Here is a 26828-nt window from a genome sequence, read left to right on the forward strand (position 1 = left end):
TAGCGTTTCATTTCCTTTAAATAGAAACCAAACTTCTTTAATAATAGCCAATAAAATCACAGTATGTCCAAATTGCCTTAAGATCAGAGGGGTAAACAACCTATCCAAAAAAGTGAAACCTTAGTCTTGTAATTCCCACCCTTCATGCTCTTCCTACTGTATCGCTACCTACTTTTACAGCCAAGTATTTGCAACTACTTTTCTGGGGGACATACAGACCTATATTAAGTTCTTCCCATAATAAGTGCTTAATAAATAAGTCAGTTCACTGGTTTTATGGAAGCATGAACACAATGCAACAACTCAATGGGAAACAGTGATTGTAAATGTTAAATCAATTCCTGTTAGGTTAAGAGGTTAAAGAGACTGACTGCTACATATTCAACAGAAACCTTACCTCTCACTTGATGCACAGGAATTAACTTTCCTGCCAACATATCATAGACATAAAGGACTTTGCTGTGAGTACTTGTGGCTAAAACCTCTTCTCCATTAGCACTAAAACAAGCCTTAAAGACTGGAAACTTCTCCAAATAGATGCTCTGGATCTTAGGATTTGTTTTTCCATCAACCTATTAAGGAAGTATAAAAGGTTTCTCTTGGTTATTTCCAGATCCTGATAGTAAACACAAACCATATAAATCCTCATTTAAAAGCACATACCTGAAATAGTGAAACAGCATTGTCTAACCCAGCAACCATCACAACTTGAGCACCAGGATGGAACTGCACAGACGAGATGCGAGCACTAGTAGGACGTTCAGCATTAGCATTTTGGCAGTTCTTCATCTGGGAAAAAATAAAGCTGGAATTGTACCAATTTAAATGGGTTACCATATTTTCTTTAGACTATAAAGAAGAAATATTACAAAGTCATTTACAATGCAGAGGAGAGTGCACTGGAATGGTAACCACAAGACTACAGATCTGGCTCCAACTAGCAAATCACTTTACTATGTCAGTAGACTCCATCTTTATCATCTGTCAAACGCAATAAAGGAATGACTAAGGTTCTTTCCACATCTAGAAGTCTAGATTTATTAAACAGTCTTAAAGCACTATCACAACAAATGCTGCTATATTGTACGTGTATAAACTTTTGAAACAGTGTATTTTTGCTGTGCAGAATTGCAACAACAAAATAAAATTTAAAAGGAAAAACACAAAACAAAAAAATACCACAACTGACAGTCAAGTGTGTTCCCCAACGTTGTTGTTGTTAAATGCCGACGAGTTGGTTTTGACCCATAGCGACTCTGTATAGGGTTTCCGAGGAATAGCTGGTGAGTTTGAACTGCCAACCTTGCAGTTCAAATTGCTTTGCAGTCTGGCGCATTAACCCACAGGGCCACACCAAGACCCATCAAATCAGTTCCAACTCACAGTGAGTTTCTGCACAACAGAGTGAAAATACTGCCCAGTCCTATACCATTTCCCGATCACTGTTACAGTTGAGTCCACTGATGCTACCATTATGCCAATCCATATTCTTGGTGTTCCTCTTTTTCGCTGACCCTCCATTTTCCAAGCATGATATCCTTCTCCAGGGACTGGTCCCTCCTGATTATATGTTAGAAGTATGAGAGACAAAAGTCTAACCAACCTAGGTCTAAGGTGCATCCTGGCTGTACTTCTTCCAACACAGATTTGTTTGTTCTTCTGGCAGTCAGGGTACTTTTAATATTCTTCTCCAACACCATAATTTAAATGCATCAATTCTTCTATGGTCTTCCTTATTCATTGTCTTTTACATGCATTTGAGGCTACTGAAAGTACAATAGCCCGAGTACCTTAGTCCTCAAATTGACATCTTTGCTCTTAAACACTTTTAAAGAGGTCTTGTGCCTAAGTCAGTATGTCCTTTGATTTGTACCTGCCCCTTGAGTGTTTATAGTGGATCCAAGCAAAATGAAGACTTTGACAACTTCAATCATTTCTCCAATTATCAAGATGTTATTTATTGCTCCAGTGGTGAGGATTTTTAACACTGAAGTGCAGCAACCCATACTAAAGGCTATGGCCTTTGATCTTCATCAGTATTTTAAGTCCTTTTCACTTTCAACAAGAAAGATATCATCTACATATCACAGGTTGTTAATGAGACTTCCTCCAATCCTGATACCACATTCTTGTTCATGTAATCCAGCTTCTCAGATTGTTTGCTCAGCATACTTACTGAATGAGGATAGTGAAAGAATACAACCCTGACACGCATTATTTTAAATCGTGCAGTGTCCCCTTGCCTTGTTCTGTTGGAATGACTATCTCTTGGGCTATGTACAGGTTCCTCATGAGTAGAATTAAGCGTTCCAGAATATCCATTCTCCGCAATGTTGTCCAGAGCGTGTCATGATGCACACAGCTGAAAACGTTTGCAGAGTCAATGAAGCACATGTAAACATCCTTCTGGTACTCTCTGCTTTCAGCCAAGATGCATCTGAAGTCAGCAATGATATCCCATGATCCACATCCTTGTCTGAAATCAGCTTGAACCTCTGGCAGTTCCTCCTCAGTGTACTGTTACATCTGCTGTTTTAGAATTATCTTTAGCAAAAATTTACCTGCATGTGATATTTATATTTTCCAATGATTTCCCCATTCCATTAGGTCACCTCTCTCTGGAATGGGCACAAATAATGGTTCTTTTCCAATTGGTTGGTCTTCCAAATTTCTTGGCATAGATGATCAACTGCCTCCAGTGTTGCAGTTTGTTGAAAAATTTCAATTTGTATTCTATCAAATTCCCAAAGCCTTGTTCTTTGCCAATGCTTTCAGTGAACCTTGGACTTCTTCCTTTAGTACTATTGGCTCTTAATCACATGCTACCTCTTGAAATGATTGAATATTGACCATTTCTTTTTGGTAAAGTGACACTGTATTCCTTCCATCTTCTTTCGATGCTTTCTGCATCCTTCATTATCTTGTGCCCCTAGAATCCTTCAACATTGCATGTTGAACCTTTTTAATTTTTTCTTCAGTTCCTTACAGCTTCAGAAATGTTGAGCATATTCTTCCTCTTCTGATTTTCTAACCTCAGGTCTGCACATTTCATTATACTTCGTTTTCTCAAGCTGCCCTTTGAAATTTCCTATTCAGTTCTTTCAGCTTTTCACTTTTTCCATTTGTGTTCGCATCTCTCCACTGGACACCAAATTTCATCCTCTCATCTAACATCCACTTTGGTCTTTTCTTTCTTTCCTGGTTTCTTAATGACTTCTTGCGTTCTTCCTGTATGTTCTTAATATCATCCTACAACTCTCTGGTCTTCGGTCATTAGTGTCTAATTCATCAACTTTGTTCTTGAGATTATCTCTAAATTCATGTGGGATATGTTCAAGGTCAGAATCTGGCTCTCATGGACTACTTTTCTTCAGCTTCAACCTGAACTTCCACATGAGTCTGGTCCTAGCCTGTTTTGGCGGATGACGTTGAGTTTTGCCACCATCTCTTCCTAAAGCTGTAGTGAATTTGATTCCTGTGTATTCCATCTAGTGAGGTCCATGTGTATAGTTATCTTTTAAAGTCATTTTTATATTTGCAAAGAAAAATTTGATGATCTTGTAAAAATTCTATATTATGCAGTCTCCAGCATCATTTCTATCACCAAGTCACTTTTTTTAAACTGCTGATCCTTCATTTTCAACCTTTGCATTCTAATCAGCAGTAATTATTAACACAACTTGACTGCAGTTTGTCTTTCTTTCCCACCATAGTAAACCATATGACTGTCAGATTCAAAATTCCCAGTGCCAGTCCATTTTAGCTCACTAATGCCTGTTGTTGTTGTTGTTGTTGTTGTTGTTATATGCCATTGAGAAGGTTCCCACTCATAGCAACCCAGTATAGAGTTTCCCAAGAGCAAATGTTGAGTTTGAACTGCCGACCTTGTGGTCCAGTGCTTATCCTACAGTATTGCACAAATATAGATCATTTTTGACAACTTCCAATTTTCCTAGAGTCATACTTGATACATTCCATGTTCCAATTATTAATGGATATTTACAGTTATTTTTCCTCATTTCAAGTTGTGTTCCATTAGTAAATGAAGGTTTTGAAAGCTTTACTTCACTTGTATCATCACGGTCAATTGTCAGTGGAAGCCTGGTGTAGAGTTGTGGCATCAGACTGCAAAGTCATTTGAACTGCAAGGTCAGTGGTTCAAGTTCACCTTGGAAACCCTATAAAAGGTCGCTATGAGTTGGAATCGACTCAACGGCATTTAACAACAACAAGGTCAGTGGTCCAAAACCATCTGTTTCACCTTGGAAATCCTGTTACAATGTCTCTATGAGTTGCAACAGACTCAACATCACTTAACAACAACAACATATATATTTATTATCTGTTGCTGTTAACTGTTGTCAAGTTGATTCCCACTCACAGCAACCCTGTACAGGGTTTCTGAGGAGTAGTTGATGGGCTTGAACCGCTGACTTTGTGGTTAACAGTCCAGTGTTTATCCTACAGCACCACACCTGGAATCTCGTTTATGTATATATACACACACACACACACACACACACATACATACAAGGGGATTTCAAATAGTTCACAGAAAAATGGAATTAAAAGATAGTTAATTTTTCCATTATTTTCTTGAAGTCTGCTTGTATATACTTGTTTTACCAAGGTTGGTCTGCGGTTCAAATCCACCAGCCATTCCTCAGAAACCCTGCGCCAACATTAAACAACAAACAACAATGAAGTACAAATGTGTATACAATTGTATTTTCAATGAGGATAAATTCATCCAATAAGGAGCTGAATGAATTGTTCTCCTCTATCTTCTGGTAATTCAGAACAGTGGTTCCCTCCTTATTTAAATACACGTCATTGTTTTACAATGGGGACAAATATCTATGTTACAGATCTATTGATCTGACAAACATTCAATGGAAGCACTATGTTAGGTAGGCACTTGGTTACTACAATGAACAAGCTAGACACAGTAATGAGTTAGAAAGTATCTAAGATATGGCCAAGAAAGGTACTATTTGAGCTGAAAGGTTAAGAGTAAGCCAGCTATGAGTTATGCTTAAAGAACAGACAGGCAGAAGGGATGCCAAAAGAGCAAAGATTCAGAGGCAATAACGAACTTGGCATGTTCAAGAAACAGGAGGTAGGCCCAAGAGCTTCAAATACTGAAATACAGGGGAAAGAGGTCCAAGATGAGGTTGAAGAGCTAGGCAGAAGTCAGACTGTGCAAGGTATTACTGGCTTTAGGAAAGAATTCCGCCTTCTAAGAGAATTAACAAGTGACATGACCTGATTTTAAAAGACCACTGTGGCTACTATATGGAGAATGGACTAGGGAAGATTAAAGCAGAGGGGGGAATAAAGTAATAAAGCTCTTGAAATAGTATATCAAGTGAGTAATGACAGTAGTGTGCACTAGGCTGGTGCCAATGGAAATGATAAGAAATGCAAAAGGAGAAATCAAGTAGGATTCCTTGGTACCTAATAACTCAATCATTTTCACAAAAGAAAAACAAAGCACACAAATCTTTGAAAAATTGACAGTAAATGCAGGAACCAAATTGGATTTCAGAGGCAAGTAACTGAACAGGTTCCAGCTCACTGGCTTCTCACCTTCAAGATTCCTTTTGGAAGAGAAGTTGATGTGGATATGAAATTCCCAGTCCTCTGCAACAAGTCATCTTCATCCTCTTCGCTTTCATCTACGTCAAATAAACCCACAGGCTGAGCTTTAGAATCAATGAGATTGTCCTTTTCCTATCACACTCACTCACATTTCACACTTCAACTTTCCTCCCAGCCTTCCAAACTCAAATCACTTTTTTAGAAGACGGATTTAATAAAAGTCAAACAGCAAAACATATTTGAAAGAAAGGATAAAGAGCTCAATATAAATGGTTAAAATTAAAACTTCACTCTGGAAAGAAAGACACACACACAGGGACTAAAACAAGATGAGATGAAATAATGCCAGCATTTAAATAGAGCAGCACATAACTACAGCAAAAATGGCAATAGAGTGGATAGTAGATTAAGCTTAACAACTCACATGAAAAAGAACTAGAACATTTAGGTGACTGAAAGGTCAATGTCAGCACACAGTTTATTATAGCTGCAAACAGAGCTAATAGGGTTGCTTTTCCCCCAGAGATGACTAACAATTTTAGTAGCGAAGCAAAGCAGAGATTAGACTTAAGGAGGCTAAAAGGCAAAACCCAGAGGTGGGAGGCCTCTGACTCTTGACAGGCGCTGGAAAAATCACCAGACTTTGTTTTAGGGTGTCAAAAGGCAACACTCTACAATTAAGGGTGAAGTCAAAGAATTATTTAAAATTCTCCCAGGGACAAGACCCAGCTTTAAATCATCACAATCCATCAGTGGATTGAAAAGCTCTGAGACTGCTAGCGTCCCTTACCCAACCACTTACCTACCAGAAAGAACGAATACTCTCTCGAAAAAAAGAATATCATCCTAGGCCTCTAGTTAATCAAGTTTTTCACGTATAATGTCTAACACTCAATGAAAAATAACTAAGTCAGTATTACTGCTGTCGAGGAGACAGCAACTCATATCCACCTTGTAAGACCTAGGATTGCCCCATGGGGTTTCCAAGGCTATAATCATTACAAAAGGGGTCCTGGGGACTAAATGGTTAAGCATTAGGTGGCTAACTGGAAAGTTGGTGGTTCAAACCCACCTGGTGACTCTGCAACAGAAAGACCTGGGGATTACAGCCTTTTAAGAAAACCCTATGGATCAGTTTTATTCTGTCACACAAGGTCACTATGAGTCAAAACTAACTCGATTATCCAACCACAACAATCTTTATGGAAGCAGACTGTCTCATCTTTATCCAATGGAGCAGCTGCTGGGTTCAAATTGTTGACCTTGTTAGCAAATGAGTACTTATCCACTCTGACACCAGTGCTCCTTGTCAAAAAAACCAGCAACTATAAAAAAGAATGAACTGGAAATTCTAGAACCAAAAACATGCTGTAAGTAAAATATACATCCACTCCAGTGGATAATCAAAATTAGCTGAAGACAAAATTAGTGGTTTCGACAAAAGATCAGAAAAATATCCAGACTAAACTGCAGAAATAAAAAAGAAGAAAACATACAAAAAAGAACACAGAATAGCTTAAAACCCTTTACATATATGTAATTGATCTCTCAGAAGGAAAAAACGACCATAACAGAAAAGATATTTAAAGCATTAATGTTTAAGAATTTCAAAACCTACAAAAGACATCAAACCAGATTTTAAAGCACCAGAAAACTAACCATGGACTCTTTGGAGGTGTGCGATGATAGTATTGTGGTAATGTTTAAAAACAAAATAACTCACTAAAAGATACTCAAGGAAACATTTAAAGATGAAAAGACATAATACAGGTAGATGTAAATAAAGCTGGGTTGTAGTCACTACTCTGCCAATAAGAAATTACTTCAGACAGGTCATTTTATTTCTTTGAACCTCACTTTCTTCAGGCCATTATTAGACTAGGATATCCCAGATGGAAGCGGACTGGATAGTCTGTAATGGAATTAATTTCCTTGTCTTCTGTGCACTAATGCGAACGACATTTCCTGGGATCCCGTGCAGTTAGTGGCCTTGTGACTGAGACCTGGCCAATAAAATGTGGGGGCTATAAATCACTTTTAGGACAGACCCATAAAAATTTCCTTTGGGTGAGTCTCTCCTCCTCCATAAGCCACATGAATATCAAAATCTTGAGCAACTTTGGAAAATGTAGCCTGAAGATGGCAGAGCCTCTAGAAACTTGGAAATTGAAGAAAACACCCCACTCCAATTTTATGAGCACACAGAAACAACTTCCACAGAACGAAATCATTGGTATCTGGGGCTTTTTCTGTTTCAACAACTATTATAATCTTTATTACACAGGCCCTTAATTATATAGATGCAAAATGCTATCGTTCTATAGATGCTGTATTTTCAAATAGTAATAATTTGATAATAGACATTCAGATTAGCTGTCAATGTCTTCAAAAGGGATTCTGAATGAAGTAGTAACATACCAACCATTTTTCCTTAATTCCATGCTGCAATGCAACATAGTTCTGTTAAGGAAAAAAACATAATAAAATCCACCCTCATTGACCTTTTAAGTAGAGAATGTGCCATTATATAAGATTCACCTAACTGAAAAAAGGCCCTCCTCAAAGAAACGGTAGCTGTCAAAACCAGACATACTTGAAAGACTAGGTTTTGATGAGTCTCATAAGAATATGAAAATAACAACAGAACAGAAACAGGAATTCATTTACTAACAGGAATATCAACACTCACCGTCTGAAGATTTTTTCCGCCTATGTGTCTCTGCCCAAGCAGGTACTCCCCCCATAGCATGCTGAAATCTATGTAACAGTAGAAAAATAAAATTTATAATATATTTAAAGAACACATGCTAGAAAACTCTTGAAAGTTTATAATCTCTTCTAAAGAAAATAGCATATATAAGAACAGAAAGGCTATGCATAGAGAACAGTCCCAACCTGCCCATACTGAAAACTTTCACGAATCTGACCATCTAAAGTAGTCCTTGTTACATATTCATTAATCAGTTATATTTAGTTTCATGATTCTCTTATTTGCTTTTATCAACTCATCCCAAATCTTAGGAACTAAATGATGAAGTTTCCTGTCATATAGAACACACACATCATGAAACACTTTTGAAAGAAAATCACCATAATAGTAAAAATATTCAAAAATCCATCACACACAAATACAATGTATGAACCTTAGGACAACTAGAGAAATAACGGACTAGACAGTTAGGTATTTTCTTAGCATAACAATGGTATGAATATGAACGAAAATGTCCTTAATTTAAGCCGATATACACTGAAGAATTTAGGTGACGTGTACTCTTGTTTGCACCTTACTCTCAGACTGGAAAACACACACAGACAATCCACATAAATATATAAAGAAAACATGGCATAATATTAAAAATCACTGGGCCTACCTGGCAGGTGTCTGAATTATTTTTAAATTTTATTATAAATGGTAGAAAAGAGATGGTTTACTAAATAAAAATGAACAAGCAAGTACTGTTAGCATTTGGTTACACAGTCAGGTGTCACTAACGTCTACAATATGTTCTGTGAAATAGGACATGATGCAATTTGAATGTTACACAAGCACTGTATCATAGTCTGGTCCTGCTTCTTCTTGCAGTGAAGCCGATTCTTTAACAGCTTAAGAGTATTTTTTTTTTAAAGAATCATCATGCCTAAATCAAAAGCAATGCATTTACTGACTTTCCACCTTCACATTGGTTTAATAACCTTTTTTTCACTTCCAGTGTAATACTTCTCCTTTGTCCTTTGCTGCTGCTCTCACTAACACTGATCTGACTGAATATGGGAGTCCTGAACACTTCACAGTAATAGTTTTGAAAGAAAATGGAAGAGAGAAAGAATGCTGCAACATTCAAGAAACACGAGCTACTCGAGACTGGATGTTGCTACCTATGAGTTGAAGCATATATGATTGTATGGTAAACTTTTAAGATGAAAAGTATATTACTTAAGTCAGTGATTTATTTTGACTCCCAAGACAAAATTATTTTAGATTATGTATGTGGTGTACGTTACATGCCTAGAAGTACAACAGACATGAGATCCAAGAAGCTAATGGGTTTGCTGTGTACTGTTCTCCCTGATGGGGACTGCTGAACGCGCTAATAACCTATGGGATCACAGACGTCTATGACCGAATAGACATTCCGCAGTACATGACTGCATTTGGTGATGAGTTTCCAAGTTTCTCTCTTAATTTTCTTTGTGCTTGTTGTATGCTCCTACTTTCACACACAAAAAATTTCATATTGAAATTTCCTTCAATATGAATGCTCCGTTTCAAAATGACCAGACTTCCCAAGCTGCTAAACCAAAGACAATGCATACCAAAATAAACTACAGGTTACAAATGCTGTCATTGTGGACCACAGAGTTTACGCTGACTCACAGCAACTACAAAATAGAACTGTCCCATAGGGTTTCTTAGGACATAACACTTACAAAAGCAAATAGCCAGATCTTTTCTCCCACTGAGCTGCTGGTAGGTTCCAACTATCAACCTTACAGTTAACAGCTGAGTGCTTAAACAGAGCACCACCAGAACTCCTTTGTTATAAATACTTTTTGTTAAATCATATGAAAATGGCTACTTACTCTTCTTTAAGTCTTTTCTGAAGCTTGTCTTTCGAAAGTTTACTTTCACTAGCATTTTTCATCATATCTTTCCGAAACCGATTGTTCATCATGTCAACCCTGTAAAATCAAAAACAGCATGCCTTAATTTAACTTTTACAGAGCGAACATAAATATTGTTGCCTTTAGTATTTTGAGAAAGCATCTCAAACACATGTCAAGATTTGTAAAATGTGAAACATCTCATATACAATTATGCGTCATTCTTCCCAAAAATAACGGTTCCAGCATTTTAGATCATCTGCTTTACCCAATGGGAGAGCTAATACTTCAAATTCACAATGACTTATCTGTCACAGGTTACATTGTTCATCAAAAAATAAAACAAAAACAAACCCTGGGTAAATTAAAGAGCTAAATGTCTAAAACTCAAATTTTAACATACTATATGGAAAAAAAACATATGCAAACACTGTGGATTTCTGTTAACACTTTTTACTGTAATAAACATGAAAAATAATAAAGGAAAAGATTCAGATTCAAATATTTAATAATATAAAAGTGAATACATTCCATATGGTATTCACAAAAAACAACATTTAAAAGCCAACAGATAGTTGGAAGAAAATCCTACCATAACCTAATACATAAAGGTTTGAAATTCTCACTATGTAAGGAGCAGATACATTAAAATCATTAAGAAAACAGTCTCTATACACAAATAAGCAAAACATAGTAGAAAATTCTTACAAGAAGAAATACTACTAACAAGAGCATTTTCTCAGCACAAATTATTTCCAACCCATCAAACTGGCAAAGCCTGAGAAAAGCTAAATCACTGATGATGAGAACACAGTAGGCAACTTTCAGTGGGAAGGTAAATATCTCATGTCATGCAGTCTGCCAGTAACCATCAAAAGCTTGTTTTTGATCAATTAATTGATTATTCTATGAAATTTCACCTCAACAAATCTTTAAAGAAATAATGACAAAAGTGGACAAAAATTTATGTGCAAAGACGGTAACTTCAACATTGATTTACTAAAATCAATATTTGAAAAAAACTTATCTTTCCAACAAATATGTAAATTATGGTTAATTCATACAATTATTGTTGTTATTAAGTGTCGAGTCGTTGCCAACTCATAGTGACCCTGTAATGGGCTACTATCATTTTAAAATATTTTTAAAGGTTTCTTTTCAAACAGGGGTAAGATATGTTTGATATGGATAGAAATGCTTTTAACTATCTTTAAGTAGCAAAATGGTTATGAATCAGGCTGTGAACCACAAGGTCAGCAGTTCAAAACTACCAGCTGTTTCACGGGAGAAAGATGAGGCTTTCTGCTCCCGTAAAGATTTACAGGGTCGCTATGAGTCAGAACCAACTCCACAGCACATAACAAGTATAAAATACTCAAAATGTTACCTAGCATATATAAAATAAATTTCTTCCATACTGTGTATTCCAGGTAACATTTTTTAACCTTTACGTTTTTTAGCGTAGTCTCAGGCACTGTGCTGAAAGTTTCACATACACTATTTGATTTGATCCTACTAGCCTGATAGTTACTACTACTACTCCTGTTTTACAAACAAGAAAAGATAGGTTCCAAACTTGCCCCAGGTCATAGTTAGGACCTAGCCAAATGAGAAGAGGCAAACTCAAGTCAGATTCAAACCATATGCTTGTTTGAGTCAGACCTGAGTTTGACTACTATGTACTATGTGAGCAAAGAAAGGAATGTCAGCATTTGGTTCTCTCTGGCTAAGATTTCCTTAATTATTTCTAAATTTAAAAAAATTTTAACCTTATTTCCTATACTTATATTTGAAATGGAATGAAGATTAATATCCTAGGCATTACTGAACTGAAATGAACTGGCAGTGGCTCTTTTGAATCAAATAAACATATAATTGACTATGCCAAGAACAACAAACTCAAGAGGAATGGCATCAAATTCATCATCAAAGAGAACACTTCAAGAAGGTACAATGATGCCTGTGAGAGGGTCATATCCATACGACTACAAGGAAGACCAGTTTATATCAGTATTATTCAAGCACAAAGGTCAAAGATGGTGAAATTGGAGAATTCTATCAACTTTTTCAATCTGAAACTGATCAAAGATGCAATCCAGATGCATTGATAATACTGGTGATTGGAATATGAAAGATGGAAACAAAGAGGAAGATCAGTGTCAAAAAATATGACCTGATAGCATGATACAATTTTGGAAGACCAATGACTATTCAGAATCCTTGTGTGGCACTGTAGGATAAACACTGGAATGCTGACCTAAAAGGTCAGCAATTCAAACCCACTTGGTGCTACTTTGAAACCCTAAAAGGGTTGCTTGTGTGTGGGAACCAACTTGAGGAAACTTACCAGCAATAGTAACTAATTTATTGCAAACACCTTTTTCAAGAACAAACATTGCAAATAGCTTCTTCAAAAACATTAAAATTGCTTATATACAAGCTCAGGTTGAAGTTAAAGAAAATTAAGAACTCCACGAGTCAAAACCATGACCTTGAATACATCCCACCTAAATTTAAAGACTACTAGATTTGATGCATTAAACAATAATGATTAAAAACCAAAGAGTTGTGGGATGACATCAAGAAGATCCATGAAGCCAAAGTCATTAACGACAGGAAACAAAGGAAAAGACCACAATGGATGTCAGAAGACTCTGAAACTTACTCTTGAACATAGAGAAGTAAAAGTGACTGGAAGAAATGATGAAGTAAAAGAGCGGAACAGAAAATTCAAATGACAGCTCAAGAAGACAAAGTATTATAATGAAATGTGGCAAGACCAGGAATTACAAAAAACAAAAGGGAAGAATGTGCTTACCATTTCTCAAGCTGAAAGAACTGAAGAAAAATGCAGCCCTGAGTTGCTGTTTTGAAAGAGTCTATGAGCAAAATGGAGTCCTGGTGTGGCGCTGTGGATTAATGTGTCAGACTGCAAAGTCGTTCGAACTGCAAGGTTGGCAGTTCAAGCTCACCAGCTGCTCCTTGGAAGCCCTATACAGGGTCGCTATGGCTCGGAATCGACTCGATGGCACTTAACAACAACATGAGTCCTGGTATGGCGCTGCTGGATAAGTACTGGACTGCTAACTACAAAGTCAGTGGTTCAAACCCATCAGCTGCTACTTGGAAACCCAATACAGGGTCATTATGAGTCGGAATTGACTAGATGGCACTTATAAACAAAAAGCAAAATATTTAATGTTGCAGAAAACATAAGATGAAAGGAATACAGTCACCTTACCAAACAGAATTAGTGGATGTTCAACCATTTCAAGAGATACTCTATGATCAGGAACCTATAGTCTTAAAAGATATAGTACAAGCTATACTGAAGGCATTGGAAATTTTTTAAAAACAACAGAAATGTTTCAGCAAACTGATGCAGTACTGCAAGCATTCACTTGTCTGTGCCAAGAAACCTGGAATATAGCTACTTGGCCAACTGATTAGAAAAAATCCACATCTGTGCCCATTACAAAGAAAGGTGACTAGACAGAATGAAGGAATTATTACATGCAAGTAAAATTTTGCTTAAGTTTACTAAAGAACAGTTGCAGCAGTACACTGACAGGGCATTGCCAGAATTTCAAGTTATGTTCAGAAGAGGACGTGGAGCTAGGTATATCATTACCTTGGATCTGGGCTGAAAACAAAACCAAAAATATGTTTGGCTGTGCTTTATTGACTATGCACAGGTAATCGACTGTGTGAATCATAACACCATAGAGAACACTGCAAAGAATGGGTAAAAAAGTACAGAGTAATCTGTACACAGACCAAAGGCAGTTATTAGAACAGGCTAAGGGGACACAGAATGGCTTAAAAACAGGAAAGGTGTGTACCAGGGTTGCATCCTTTCACCATACTTATTCAATCTGAATATGAGTATATAATCTGAGAAGCCGGAATATAAGAATGTGGCAACAGAATCAGAGAATGACTCATTCACAAACTGCGAAATGCAAATAACACATCTTGCTTGCCAAAACTGAAAAAGATTTGAAATACCTACTAACTGATGAAGATCAAAGACGGTAGCCTTCAGGATGGGTTGTACCTCAACGTAAAGAAAACAAAAAATCCTTATGACTGGACCAATAAATAATATCATGATAAATAGAGAGAAGATTCAAGTTGTCAAAGACTTCATTTTGCGTGGATCCACAAACAACACTCATGGAAGTTGCAGTCAAGAAATTAAACAGCAGACACTATCTGCTGCACAAGACCTCTTTAAAGTGTTAAGGAGCAAAGATGTCATTTTGAAGAGTAAGGAGCACCTCACCCAAGGTATACATAAGCATGTGAAAATTGTACAAAGAATAAAGACTAGAGAAAAATCAATGCATCTGAATTATGGTATTGGCAAAGAATATTGAAAGTACCATGGACTGCCAGAACAAACAAAGAGTACTTCTAGAAGCAGTAGTCAGAATGTTCCTTAGAAGTGAGGATGGCAAGACTTCATCTCTCGTACTGTGGACTGTTGTTGGGAGGGACCAGTCTCTTGAAAAGGACATCCTGCTTGGTAAAGTGGAGGGTCAGTGAGGACTGAGAGTGGCAGCCACAATGGGCTCAAACATAACAACTGTGAGAAAGGCACAGTACAAGGTGGTGGGGTGGTTAGCTCAGCTGTGCAAAAAAAAAAAAAAAAGGGTCACTAGGACTCAAAACAGACTTGATGGCACCTCCTAACAACAATACTTATCATTTCTTTGTATTTGTATTTCTTGTATTTTTTTAAAAATCTTCACATAATCATACTTACATTTCCTCAATTTCATCTTCTTCATCCACCCAAACTGGTCTCTTTTGAGGGGGGAAATTATCTTTTGCTTCGTTCTCCAATTCCGAGTCATCAGACTCCTCATGTACTTGAATCTGAAGAAGACAAAACATCCAGAAGCACTGAGTTTTTTCACATCCCATGATGGTCAACACACACACAGAGACACCTTGTAGTAAGATGGCTTGTAGAATGCTTTGTTTGAGGCCCTCTGACAAAGTAGTCAGACAGATCATCACAGCAAGTGCCAGAGGCAGAAGCAGAAAACCAAGAGTCCAGTAAATGGCAGAAAGGCAAGATGGAAGTTACGGAGATAAAGTCAATACAGTGAAAAGAAAAAGATCCAAGACTGAAGCAACAAAAAGGTAATTTGCAGATGACAAGCAGGAAAAATTCCAACTACAGACATGACAGTAGTACCAGAGAGAGGCCAGCATTAGGCATAGTGGTTACAAGTCGGGCTGCTAACCTCAAGGTCAGCAGTTCGAAACTACTAGGAGAAAGATGAAATTTTCTGCTCCTATAAAGATTTACAGGCTTGGGAACCCTATTCAGGATAGCTATGAGTTGGAACCAACTCCAAAGCACACAACCACCACCACCATCACGTATTCTTACCTTTTTGACCCAAATCTAACTTACTGAATAACCCCCTGACATGTGCCTGAACTTCCTCCAAATCAGATATTGTGTAACTGGACTGTTGTTAAGTGCCGTCGAGTCGATTCTGACCCATAGCGACCCTGTATAGAGTTTCCAAGGAGCAGCTGCTGAGCTTGAACCACAGACCTTGCCGTTCAAACGACTTTGCAGTGTGATGCATTAACCCGCAGCGCCACACCAGGGCTCCTTAGAGTGCTTTTTCCTGTCTATAGAAAGGTCACTAATTCTCTGTCTCCTTATTAGATTTCAGCAGCTGCTTTGGAAGCGCCATCAGAGGTCTAAGCAGTTGATACTTCTTGAATGAGCATTCATCTAATATATGCCTACCCAACAATTTCTCAGTAGTTTTCCTTGGTTGCCCTATCTAAAACTTCACAGGCCTCCTGCCAGCAATCAGCCCCCTTTCCTTAAATGTTTTATTATTTTAATCTTCAGTAACTATCATACTTGAATTTTACTTATTTCTCTTTTACCTTCTCTGCTAGTGGAACATTAAGAAGGCAGGGATTTTTTGACAGTGTTGCCTGTTGCAGTGTCTCCCCCAATACCTAGAACAATGGCTGAAGAGAAACAGTAGGTATAGAATAAAAGGCCTTTTTATTCTAAGTATTGTACAATTAATCACACAAAGCTGCCACTGTGATTCTCAGAAGGTGGTGTGCATAGTAATTACCTGTTGTTCAGTTCTGGAGTTGGTTTGGACTCATAGCGACCCTGCACAGGGTTTCCAAGGAACACCTGGTGGGTTTGAACTGCTAACCTTGCAGTTATCCTACAGCACCACAACAGGACTCCAACACCTGTTGTTGTTAAGTGTCATCAAGTTGTTTTTGTCTCATACCCACCCTGTATATGGTTTCCAAGGAGCGCTTGGTGAGTTTAAACCACCAACCTTGTGGAAAGCAGTCCAATGCTCATCCTACAGCACCAAATAATCACCTTGTTGTTGTTGTTAGGTGCCATTGAGTTGGCTCGAACTCATAACGAGGAGTGGCTGGTGAGCTTGAACCTTATGGTTCAAACCAACTTTGCAGTCCAGTGCGTTACCCTAAAGCACCACACCACGAATCCTAGGAGGGTTAAAATACAGATTCCCAGACTTGGGAATTCTGGTTCCACAGTGGAACTGGCAATCCATATTAATAATCGGTATATCAAAAGACCAAATTCAAGAATACAATGGGTTTTAAGAAGAGCTGAGTTAAACCGTTTCCCATTCACAGGGACGCTGTCGAGCAGAGCAGACCTCTCTCTCATGCCGGGCCCAAGGCTGTAAAGCTTCACCAGAGCTGAAAGCCTCATCTGACTCCCCGGAAATGACAGGTGGGTACCAACTGGCGACATTCTCATTAACAGTCAAACGCTTAAACACTGTGCCACCAGAGATTTTTGAACGATGCTAAGAACTATGTTAGAGTCCTAGAAGAATGCTTAACGACAAGCACTGGAGTGCTAATCTAAAGGTCAGAGGTTCAAACCCACCAGCCGCTCCTCGGAAACCCTATACAAGGTGTACGTTGAGCGCCTGCTGGACACCCAGGTCAGCTGCTTCCACTGGGGCCGAGAAAGGCGCGGTCTCGGGCCTCGGGGGGCTCAGCTCAAATCCCGGAAGCGGGGTACGCACACAGGCTCCCCCCCGGCGCCCACGTTCTCCGGCTCCCGCCCACCTGAGCACTCCCGCCGCCTCAGGTCGCCCAGGCTCCGCCCCCGGAGCTTCACCGCCCTCCGCGCGCCCCGCCCGAGCGCGCCCGGACCTCTCGCCGCGGCCTCCCTCACCCGCGGGCCCCGAAGACGTCGCAGCAGCGCATCCCCATCATCCTCGGCGTCGCCGAACACCAGCTCCTCCAGGCACCGTTCTACGTCCGGTTTGTCCTCCTCCAACGCAAGACGGTTCTGCAGCCGGAGCCGCCTCTCCTCCTCTATTGCGACTGCGATTGTAGCGGTCGCCGCGCCTGGCCGGGCCGGCGGTTTCCGCTGGGATGAAGGGGCACCCTTTGGGGCCGGGCCGGCCGGCCTTGCTCCGAGTCTCTGTTTTGGCATCATTGGAGTCTTCTGGTGTGGCTTCCCTCTGGTACTCCGGTTCGATTTCATTCGGTTCCTTCGCTCCGGCGGCATCGTTGGTTTTGAGAAGAAACGTAGGCGCTCACGTGGAACCCGACTGCGCGTGCGCCAGGACGTCTCGCTTTCCGCCGCCGCTGAAGCCCAGGGGAATGCCGAAAAGAGCGTGCGCAGCCTGTTAGCACGTGACTTAACACTCCCTCCCTACGTAACGCCCACTCCCCTCGCGTGCCCCTCCCCTGTGGGAGTTCCTCCGGGAGGGCCAATCTTCCGGGTGTAGGGGGAAGCGCCGTGACAGGAAAGGAAATTTTTTCCAATACAACTTTGCAGCTGCAGCACATTAAAAGGAATACAAGATAGCCAGAGCATGAACTGGGACGGTTGAATGAGACTTTGATTCTTTCTCCTGACTTTTTAAGCACTTAGCTTAACCAAAGCCTAGATTTCCTTTTTCACCCCTTCGTCTTGGTACGGCCCTTAGCGTACGGAGCCTGCCGAGGGTCCCACGCTGGAAGAGAGAAAGGAGGGTATGTAGGGAAGTGGGCCAATCGGGGCGCGGGTCACGGCGCAGGCGCGCTGGGAGGGAGGACTATGCTAATGTTGTTGATATCCTGGGGCCACCCGAGTTAAAGGGGGGAAATCCGGGGGCTGCCGCCGCCGCCACCGGTCTGGGCCCAACCGGGGGCCCCTGTAGTCGCTGCAGTCCCGGGTAGAGGCGCCTGTCCCCGAGCGCGGGGAGGGGGCGCCGCGGGCCCGGGGAGCACGGACAACCCCTACCCATGAGGCCCTGATGGAAAACACAAAGGATCTGGTGAGAGCGGAGCGCGGCAGCTGCTTTGTGTGGCAGGTTGGGGGGGGATGCCTGTAGGTCTCTGACCTCAGCTCCCAAGCCTGCTTCTCCATCCCACGCCCCCTCAATCTCCGGAGCTCCCCCTCCCCCTCCCGGCCGTTAAACGATACAGGGGCTCCCCTCCCCCCCTCCCAGCCACTCGGGCCCGGCCTCGCTGGGGTTCTCTCAAACCCCTAAGGTCTTTGGGGAAAATCTTTTTTAGAAAGTTTTTCTCTGTGTCCCGCCTTCCCTGCTACTCTGAGTGGGGTGGGGGGAAGCTGACTGGGGGACTTTTCCCTTTTTTGGCCGCTCAGGGTGGGACGGTGGCGTCCTCACTTCTCTCTGAGGGGCAGAGCGCTTGTCCTTAGCGGGGGAAGGTGCCTGTCGGCTTTGGGGTCAGTGCGGCGGGGCTTTTCGCACGTGGAGGTGGCACTATTGAAAGGGGGCGGGGTGGGCACGTGTGGGTGGGAGTGGTGTTAGGGACGCCGCCGCCTGAGCCGCTGGGCTACACGGGTTCTAAGTCGGGAAGGGGCTTCTATGACCATTGCGTTCTCTTTTGTGAAATAAGAATCCTGACATTTCAGAGTCGGAAGAGACAGTAGAGGTCACCCACAGCAGCCGTCCCCTCTGCAGCCTCTTTGACAAGTGGTAGGTAGCCTGATCTCTGCTTAAACCCCTCGAATCCCTGAGCGTCCACTGCTGGCCAGGAAAGCCCGTTTCGCATTTGAGTAGTTGCTGTTGGTACCCTTTCCTTATTAGAGTCTTCAGTCTCATTCATGCCCTTGTTAAGTTGCTCCATTTTTTTTTTTTTTTTTTTTTTCACTTCTCAAATTTTCTCTCACATCCTCCTCACCCACCCACCTCCTGCTCGTTGGCCTATATCTGTGTGCCAGGAAAGATCGGCAGGGAAGTGGGGGGAAGGAGGGTGTGAGAGACAAGTGAGGGCCGGCCAAAAAACCTTGCGGGCGCCTTTTCAAGCGTCCTGGCTTACCTGTCCCAGGGTGATGGAAGTACCACCACCTGAGGATTCCCTGGCCGTTTTCGCTCCCTAGTGTAGCTCTTTTTCTAACTTGGGAAACCAAGTTAGAAATTTCTGCATTAGCTCTCTGGTTCTGTCTCAAAGTCCATTTGCTTGTTGCCTAAGCCACTATCCCTGAGGAAACCTAACACTGTCTCTGGAGATTGTACTGAAGTTGTATCAGCATCTCCTGCTAGAGGGATGATCTACCTGCACCTGTGAGTTCAAGGCCTTGCAAACTGGCCTGTCTTTCCAGGCCCCCTCCTCCACAAGTTTTTATTTATTTATTTATTTTTAATTTTATGAAGTCTGGGGTTTGTGCAACACTTAATACTTGGTTGCATCCACCCATTGCTGTCAGGTCCATTCCAACAGAGTTTACAGTATTTTCAGCCTTCCCTTCAATAGTTTGACCAGTATGTATCCCCTGGTAGTTACGATAATTCCATTTCCCAGTGGTTTAATTTTAAACTATTTTCTAATGCTCTTTCATTTGGTGAGCTATGCTACCTCCAAAAGTAGTTTTGGTAGCCTAAGAATTTTGGGGCAAATGTTTTCTTTTCCCAATATGGCAGAGTGGGAGTTAAGACTTAACAGATAAAATGTAAAAGTAATGTATTCTGTCTCAAAGCTAGAGGATAGATTCCTGCTTCAGTTTGAGCTCTGGGCTTCTGTGTTTAAAAGGTTAGCACATGGACATTTCCTAGTCTTCCCCTTCCATGTAACTTACAAAGAGTAAAGATTGTTCCTTTGCTCTTGTGTGCTTAGACTGTATTTTTTGTTGTTGTTTATCTCAACACCATAGTGTTTAGGAAGAAAGTAGTTGTCTTTTTTTGAACCACATCCTTTGTCTGAATAATAAGTAGCTTCTATTTATACAGAACCCCATATTCAAGGCTTCTGGGCACCTCCCAAATTAATCTAATGAGTGTCTCATCCTAAGTATCATGTAAGGCTATCTTTTTTTACCACCCAATTTTTTATTTCATATGAGCTTTGAAGTGCAGTATTTCCTCTAAATCACTAAAATTTAACATGAAATTGAGAACTAGGTAGTGGAAAAAAATTGAACAGTATAATTGTGTCTTTAAAGTTTTAATTAATGAGGAGTTGTTTTCCTTGCTTTAAACATGAACTGTCATGACTTAAGTTGACTGACTTTGAAGACATATGCATTCTAAACATACTAGACAGGAACAACTGGTTTTATTTTTAAAGAAGGCACTGCTGAAAAATTTTTTGTGGTTGGTTATATGTTGGTCTGATAAGTATCTAAGCGTTCCTGGATGTTGAGCTGGCTCTAGTTCCTAAGTTACATTGGAAATGAGAACAAAACCATTTTATTTCAAACAACATTATAATGGTCAAAAGAAACTTGTTTGTAGGGGGAAAGTTATTAATATACTAAATACTAAAGCACTGCAATACTAAAAGCCAAAGGTGTTGAGGAGTCCGAGTGACCATGTTCCTAGGAAAGTTACTCTTCTTCACAGTGTACGATGCTTGCTAGTACTAGAAGCCTTATTCTTTCACTTATTCATTTTTAAGACAAGCTAGTCAAGAGGTATAATTGGCTTCAGGGTTTCACGTCTAAGAGATTGAAAACACCAGACCTGTAGAAGAGTAAGGACTTAAGGTACCTAAAACAAGTTATGCTTCCTAACACTAGGGTATTCTTAGGTATCCAACGCTACTTTTGATTTTATACAAAGATTGCAGGTTGTTTTAGATCTAATCATGATTCTTGACTAAACTTTCTTCCCACAAATTTTGACTGTCTCTTCTTACTTTCCTGAAAGGAAAAAACAGTCTCGTTTTATAAACCCAGAATGTGAGGAAGGACAAGGCAAGGAAGAGGGTCACTGGCAGAATCGGTGAGAGTTGCAACTCTGCCACTAACTAGCTCCATGGCACGTGTTAGACAAGGTTCTGTGCCTCAGTTTCCTTGTGGTCACCATTGACGAGGTGGTCTAGAGTCAGCATTGCAGAAATTTCTGCCCTGATAATGCTATCCAACATGGTCCTAGCTGCCACCTTAGGTCATTGGGCAGTTAAGATGTACCTTGTGCGACTTTGAGAACTGAATTTTTTATTTTATTGTTTTAATCATTTTAAATGACCAGAAGGTGCTGTAATACGCCTACTGTATTGGACACTTATCAGTACCAAACAGTATTTTCCAAATTTACTTATCATGAGAAGTACCTATTGGAACTCTTGTTGAAAATACAAAACCTTTCTCTTGGAGATTATGATTCAGTAGGTCTATAGTGGCACCTGAGATTCTCGGTTTTTACCTAGTGCATGCCCCTGGAAAGTTGTGTTTGTTTGTTTGTTTTTATCAGATTGGCTAGGGAAACACTGCATTTGATTATTGAAATCTCTTCTCTGAGGTTTCACTTTAGTGTATTGATCATATAGAATTGAGTGTAATAGCGGTGAGCGCTGGACAAAGTTGGCAAACTCATGAGAGTCTCACTCTGACTGCCACCTCTCAGCCTGTTTGTGATCTCAGGTGAGTTACTGAATTTCTTGAAACCTCAGTATTTTCATCTAGAAAATGAAGTGAGTATTGACCCTGCTACCCTCTGGAGATTTCTATAAATTTTCCATCATGTGATACGCACTTCTAAAACAAAGTAAGTTACTATAGTGTTAACTGCAATACTAAAAATGCTAAGAAAGCTTCCCCAACTCTCTTCTTTTTCTGGTTTCACTGGCTTATTTAGTTTCTACTCTTATAGAACTTTTGTCATTTTTCATTTATACTAAGTTAATTTAGTTTTTCTTCTCAACTGTTTGGACATAGTTTACAATCTAGTTGTAGGCCAAGCATATGGATTCTAACACTTGTTTATATTTGTAGTGCTCAGTATATATTTATACTTCTCATAATGCATCAGACTACAAAATTGTTTGAACTGCAAGGTCAGTGGTTCAGGCTCACCAGTTGCTCCTTGGAAATCCTATACAGGGTCACTATGGGTCAGAATCGACTCAATGGCACTTAACAACAACCACCACCTATTAATTTTACTTTTAATACCAAACAGCTGTTAGCATTCAGTGATTACATGTCTTTTGAACAACTAGTTTCAATTCCAAATACATTTAAAATGATAAACAAGAGAGTATCATAATTTTACGTCACTTGTTTTTAGTTTAAATCAGTGTGATGCTGAATAACCTATATTCACTATGTTAATATACTAATAATCTTACTTGCTCAAGTTAATTCATTTGCTTTGTGCTATAAACCCAACGTTGGTTTGAATTCTGTTGTCTTCTGTAAAATTGTAGCTGATACTGTAAGTCTTAAACACCATATAGGCCACTGTTTCAGACTTTATTTTGACATGGTCATCTTATTTTTAATTAGCTTTTCAGGTTCATACTTAAAGATTCGTAGCTTTCTTCTGAAGAGCTGAAAGTCCATTCGTGTGTATTATTTTATCATATATCTATATGGTAAGTGGTGTTTTCCTTAATTAGAAGAGAAAGAAACTTAGACATAAATTATTGTTATATCCAAAGTTACAACAGTCCTAGAGCCAGAATGTGAACCAAAGAGGTAGAAATTTGCCACAGAATACCTTCCTCTTCTGCTCACTGTTGCTTTAATTAAATCTTAGAATATGGTGACTTAGAATAGTGTGTCTCCTTTCGTTCTCCTGTGTGCTTTTTCTCTTAATTGTGTCGTTGGTACAAAGTTATTCTTCCCTTCATATTGAACTCATGGAAAACAAAAACCCAGTAATCCGAAATCCTTAGGATTTCTTTTCTTCACACTAAAAGGCTTAGAAAGAAAGGTAGTGTTGCTTCTTGGCCAGTGAGTTGTGCCACTGTGCTAAACTCTGATTTCATGTTGATGATAGAATGAGGAAGAGACCAACAGAAGCCAAATAGCTCTCTAACTCCTCCTGAGTGCACTCACAGTAGAGTATTAATATTTTGAACTTTCTGAACTCAAACAACATTCAAGAATGCTTTTAAAATACGCTACATTCCATGGCTAGATATAAAACTTTGAAAATTATGTGGACCACTACACTCAGTTGACTTAGGAAATGAGTTAGTTAACTTGACGTTATTTTGTTTTGAAACTACTACTAATTGTTTTCATAGGTATACAAACCTACGTACAGAAATTCAAATAGTCTCTGTAGACTTTCTCTTAGAGTAGCTTAGTTTTACTGGAGATTTTGTTTGATTGCATCAATAAATTAGTGGTTACACCTGTTGATTCCTTTGAAGATTTTTGTAGTGAGAAATATTCATTTAGCGTTTACCATGTTGTTAAGTGCGTACAGTGTTTCAGAGACTGTAAATATTTGCTGTAGCAGAAAACCTCACTCTCCTCAGAGCAGCTGGTGAGCTCAGACCACTGACCCTGTGGTTCACAGTCCAGTGCTTTTCCTACGGAGCCTCTGGCAGTCCGTTTCTGAAACATAGTACCTTTAAAGATGCTGTGCAGCAGTTCTCAGCATACTAGGGTCTACAGGAATCAGAATTGACAACTGTTGTTGTTAAGTGCCATCAAAAGGAAAATGAAATTCTATTTTAATTTATTCTTATAATTTGTTATTAAGTAGCTCTGGTAGCGTAGTGGTTGCGAATCGAGCTACGAACCACAAGGTCAGCAGTTCAAAACTACCAGCTGTTCCGTGGGAGAAAGATGAGGCTTTCTGCTCCCGTAAAGATTTACACCCTCGGAAACCCTGTACAGGGTCGTTATGAGTCAGAACAGACTCCACGGCACACAGCCACCAGCCATACTTTGTTGTTATCTAAAAAAATACCATTATCATTTAAATTATTAATAAAGGAGTAACAGAAAAGTTACAATCATCCTCTCACCCCACTCTTCACGTTACTAGTAGTTTTGCTGTTCATTAGGATAGACGTAGGTATGTCTGTCACTCGGTCTACTTGTTGATAATTATTCCCTACTGTTAGATCCTCATGAAGGAGATCTGGTAGCGTCGTAGCAGTTACAAATAGGGCTGCGAACCTCAAGGTCAGCAGTCCAAAACTACCAGATGTTCTGTGGGAGAAAGAAAGATGAGGCTTTCTGCTCCCGTAAAGATTTACAGCCTCAGAAACCCTGTGCAGGATCACTATGAGTTGGAATCAACTCCACGCCACATAACTACCAACCACCACCACTGATAGATCCTTTGTAGAGTTTCACTATTGCATTATTGCTGCATACATTCTTTAATACTTGTATGGATGCTTCTGAGGGACAGACTCCTACAAGTGGTTGACAGACATTACATCTTCATAAGTAATGCCAAATTGTCTTAGACAAAGCTGGCATGAATTTGCATTCCTGCCAAGAGCATATGGATGCTATTCCTACCACATATGACAAAGTTCTCAAATAAATTCAATGGAAAATTTTTTTATCTTTCTGTTCCATTTTTCCACAAACTTTTTGAAGCCCCCTCACATGTTTCTACATATTTGCCAAGGAAAAATATCATCAATGTCTTCTGTTATTGCCAGTCTTAGAAATGATAAAATGGAATAAAATACTATGTACTTTATAAAACTGGCTTTTATTTTTATCCAAGAAATGCATGTATTTGATTTTACAACAGTAAGCGCTGTTAGAAGTGCTCCCCAAAAGGGTCCCGAGCAGCAGTGTTTCTTTGTCCCACTTCAGCTCCCACGGGACAACTGCTTTTAATCCTTTTTGATTATCATCTAGTATCTACCACCATATTTCTAAAACCTAAGCTTCTATTATTTCTTTAAGTTATAAATTGCAGTCATAGTCTTTTGACTTCGTTTGTCATGGATGAGATGTTTTAAGTACCCAAAAACGAATCAAGGTTTCCCAACTGTACTCATTCCATCACCTTATATTGAAGACCTTAAAAAGACCTCTAATAGGGTGTTTAGGTTGTTTTATTTTGAAGAACAAAGTGCTCAAGAAGGCATGCTACCTGAAATAGTCTTACTTAGTGTTTTATATGTTTATAGGGATCAGCTAACAGTTAAGTATTAAGGGAGAAAAAGAAGAAAAGGAAATTAATATTTCACACAGTCGTAAAATTATTTCCTGAATTCATGTTCATTGTGGCTGTATGACCTTGAACCTTTTGCTTCCTCATCTATAAAATGGGAGTTATAATAGTGAATAGGACTGCTAACCACAAAGCAGTTCAAACCCACCAGCCACTTCTCAGAAAAAAAAATGAGGCTTTCTATTCACATAAAAATTTACCGCCTCAGAAAATCCTATACAGGTTAACTGTGTATCAGAACTGACTCAACCGTACCACACAACCTGTGTTGAGTGTTTAGAATACTAAGCAATCTATAAATATGAGTTGCAGTAATAATCTTAACAGACCTCTTATAGGTCAGTAACAAAAACAGTCCAGTATGGGGTTATTACTACAATTTCAGGTAGACTCCTAACAGTTCAAAATGTGGATCTGAAACAAATTAGATAAAATGAAGGTTTATTCTGGAAAATTGTTGTTCTTAAGTGCCATTGAGTCAGTTCTGACCCATAGCAAACCTGTATAGGATTTCCAAGGAGCCACTAGTGGGTTTGAACCACTGACCTTAGGGTTAGCAGTCCAGTGCTTATCCTGCAGTTCGATTACACAAAAGTGAATCTAAATGTGTTTAAGAAAATAGAAGACAATATTTCTAACATGCTATAATATACTACTTAAATATACGTATTAAAACACAGTATCTGAGAGTCCTGAGAGGAGTTCTGGGGTGGCTCTATAGTATAAGTACTGGACTGCTAACCAAAAGGCCGGCAGTTCAAACTCACCAGCCGCTTCTCAGAAACCCTATACAGAGTTGCTATGAGTCAGAACCAACTTGACAGCACTTAACAACAGTCCTGCCTGGTATATACAGTTAGGCGTTTGGCTACATGCCGAAAGCTGGCACTTCAGACTCATCCAGAAATACCTCAGAAAACAGGCCTGCTAGTCTGTTTCTGAAACGTAATTCCCTTTAGAATGCTACGAAGCACTTCTACTCTGCATGTTGGTGGGGAGGGGGGCGGGGGGCTGTCTCCATGAGTCAGAATTGACTCGGCAGCAACTAACAACGTAAGTTGTACACACAGACTAAAGTCTAACAGCAGCAACCTGATTATGGTTTTTCTTACCCTTCAATTAAAAACAACAACAACCTATAAACTTAATAAATAGTACATGTGAATTATAACCACCTATGCCTTCAGCTTTATTAAGAGACAGCCCACCACAGCTTTGAATGGGTGACTTCGATGATGG

The 26828-nt window shown here is 39.7% G+C and overlaps 2 protein-coding genes across 2 annotated transcripts in view; one reads left to right on the forward strand and one right to left on the reverse strand.

Moving 5' to 3' along the window:
• Window positions 1–17810, reverse strand: part of UTP18 (UTP18 small subunit (SSU) processome component homolog (yeast)) — a 58758-nt gene extending 40948 nt beyond the window's left edge. The window contains exons 1-7 of the mRNA XM_006832415.1: window positions 17429–17810; window positions 14972–15084; window positions 10183–10281; window positions 8291–8358; window positions 5590–5678; window positions 664–789; window positions 398–572 (exon numbers count right to left, since the gene is read on the reverse strand). Coding sequence (XP_006832478.1) covers window positions 398–572; window positions 664–789; window positions 5590–5678; window positions 8291–8358; window positions 10183–10281; window positions 14972–15084; window positions 17429–17767 — 1009 coding nt within the window. The 5' untranslated portion in view covers window positions 17768–17810. The remainder of the gene's footprint in view (window positions 1–397; window positions 573–663; window positions 790–5589; window positions 5679–8290; window positions 8359–10182; window positions 10282–14971; window positions 15085–17428) is intronic.
• A 508-nt stretch (window positions 17811–18318) lies between these two features.
• The window catches only part of MBTD1 (mbt domain containing 1), a 61686-nt gene continuing 53176 nt past the window's right edge, over window positions 18319–26828 (forward strand). The window contains exons 1-2 of the mRNA XM_006832416.1: window positions 18319–18521; window positions 19124–19187. The gene's annotated coding sequence lies outside the window, so the exon portion shown is untranslated. The remainder of the gene's footprint in view (window positions 18522–19123; window positions 19188–26828) is intronic.

Source organism: Chrysochloris asiatica, unplaced genomic scaffold (assembly GCF_000296735.1).
Source record: "Chrysochloris asiatica unplaced genomic scaffold, ChrAsi1.0 scaffold00007, whole genome shotgun sequence".
Taxonomy (NCBI): Eukaryota; Metazoa; Chordata; class Mammalia; order Afrosoricida; family Chrysochloridae; genus Chrysochloris; species Chrysochloris asiatica.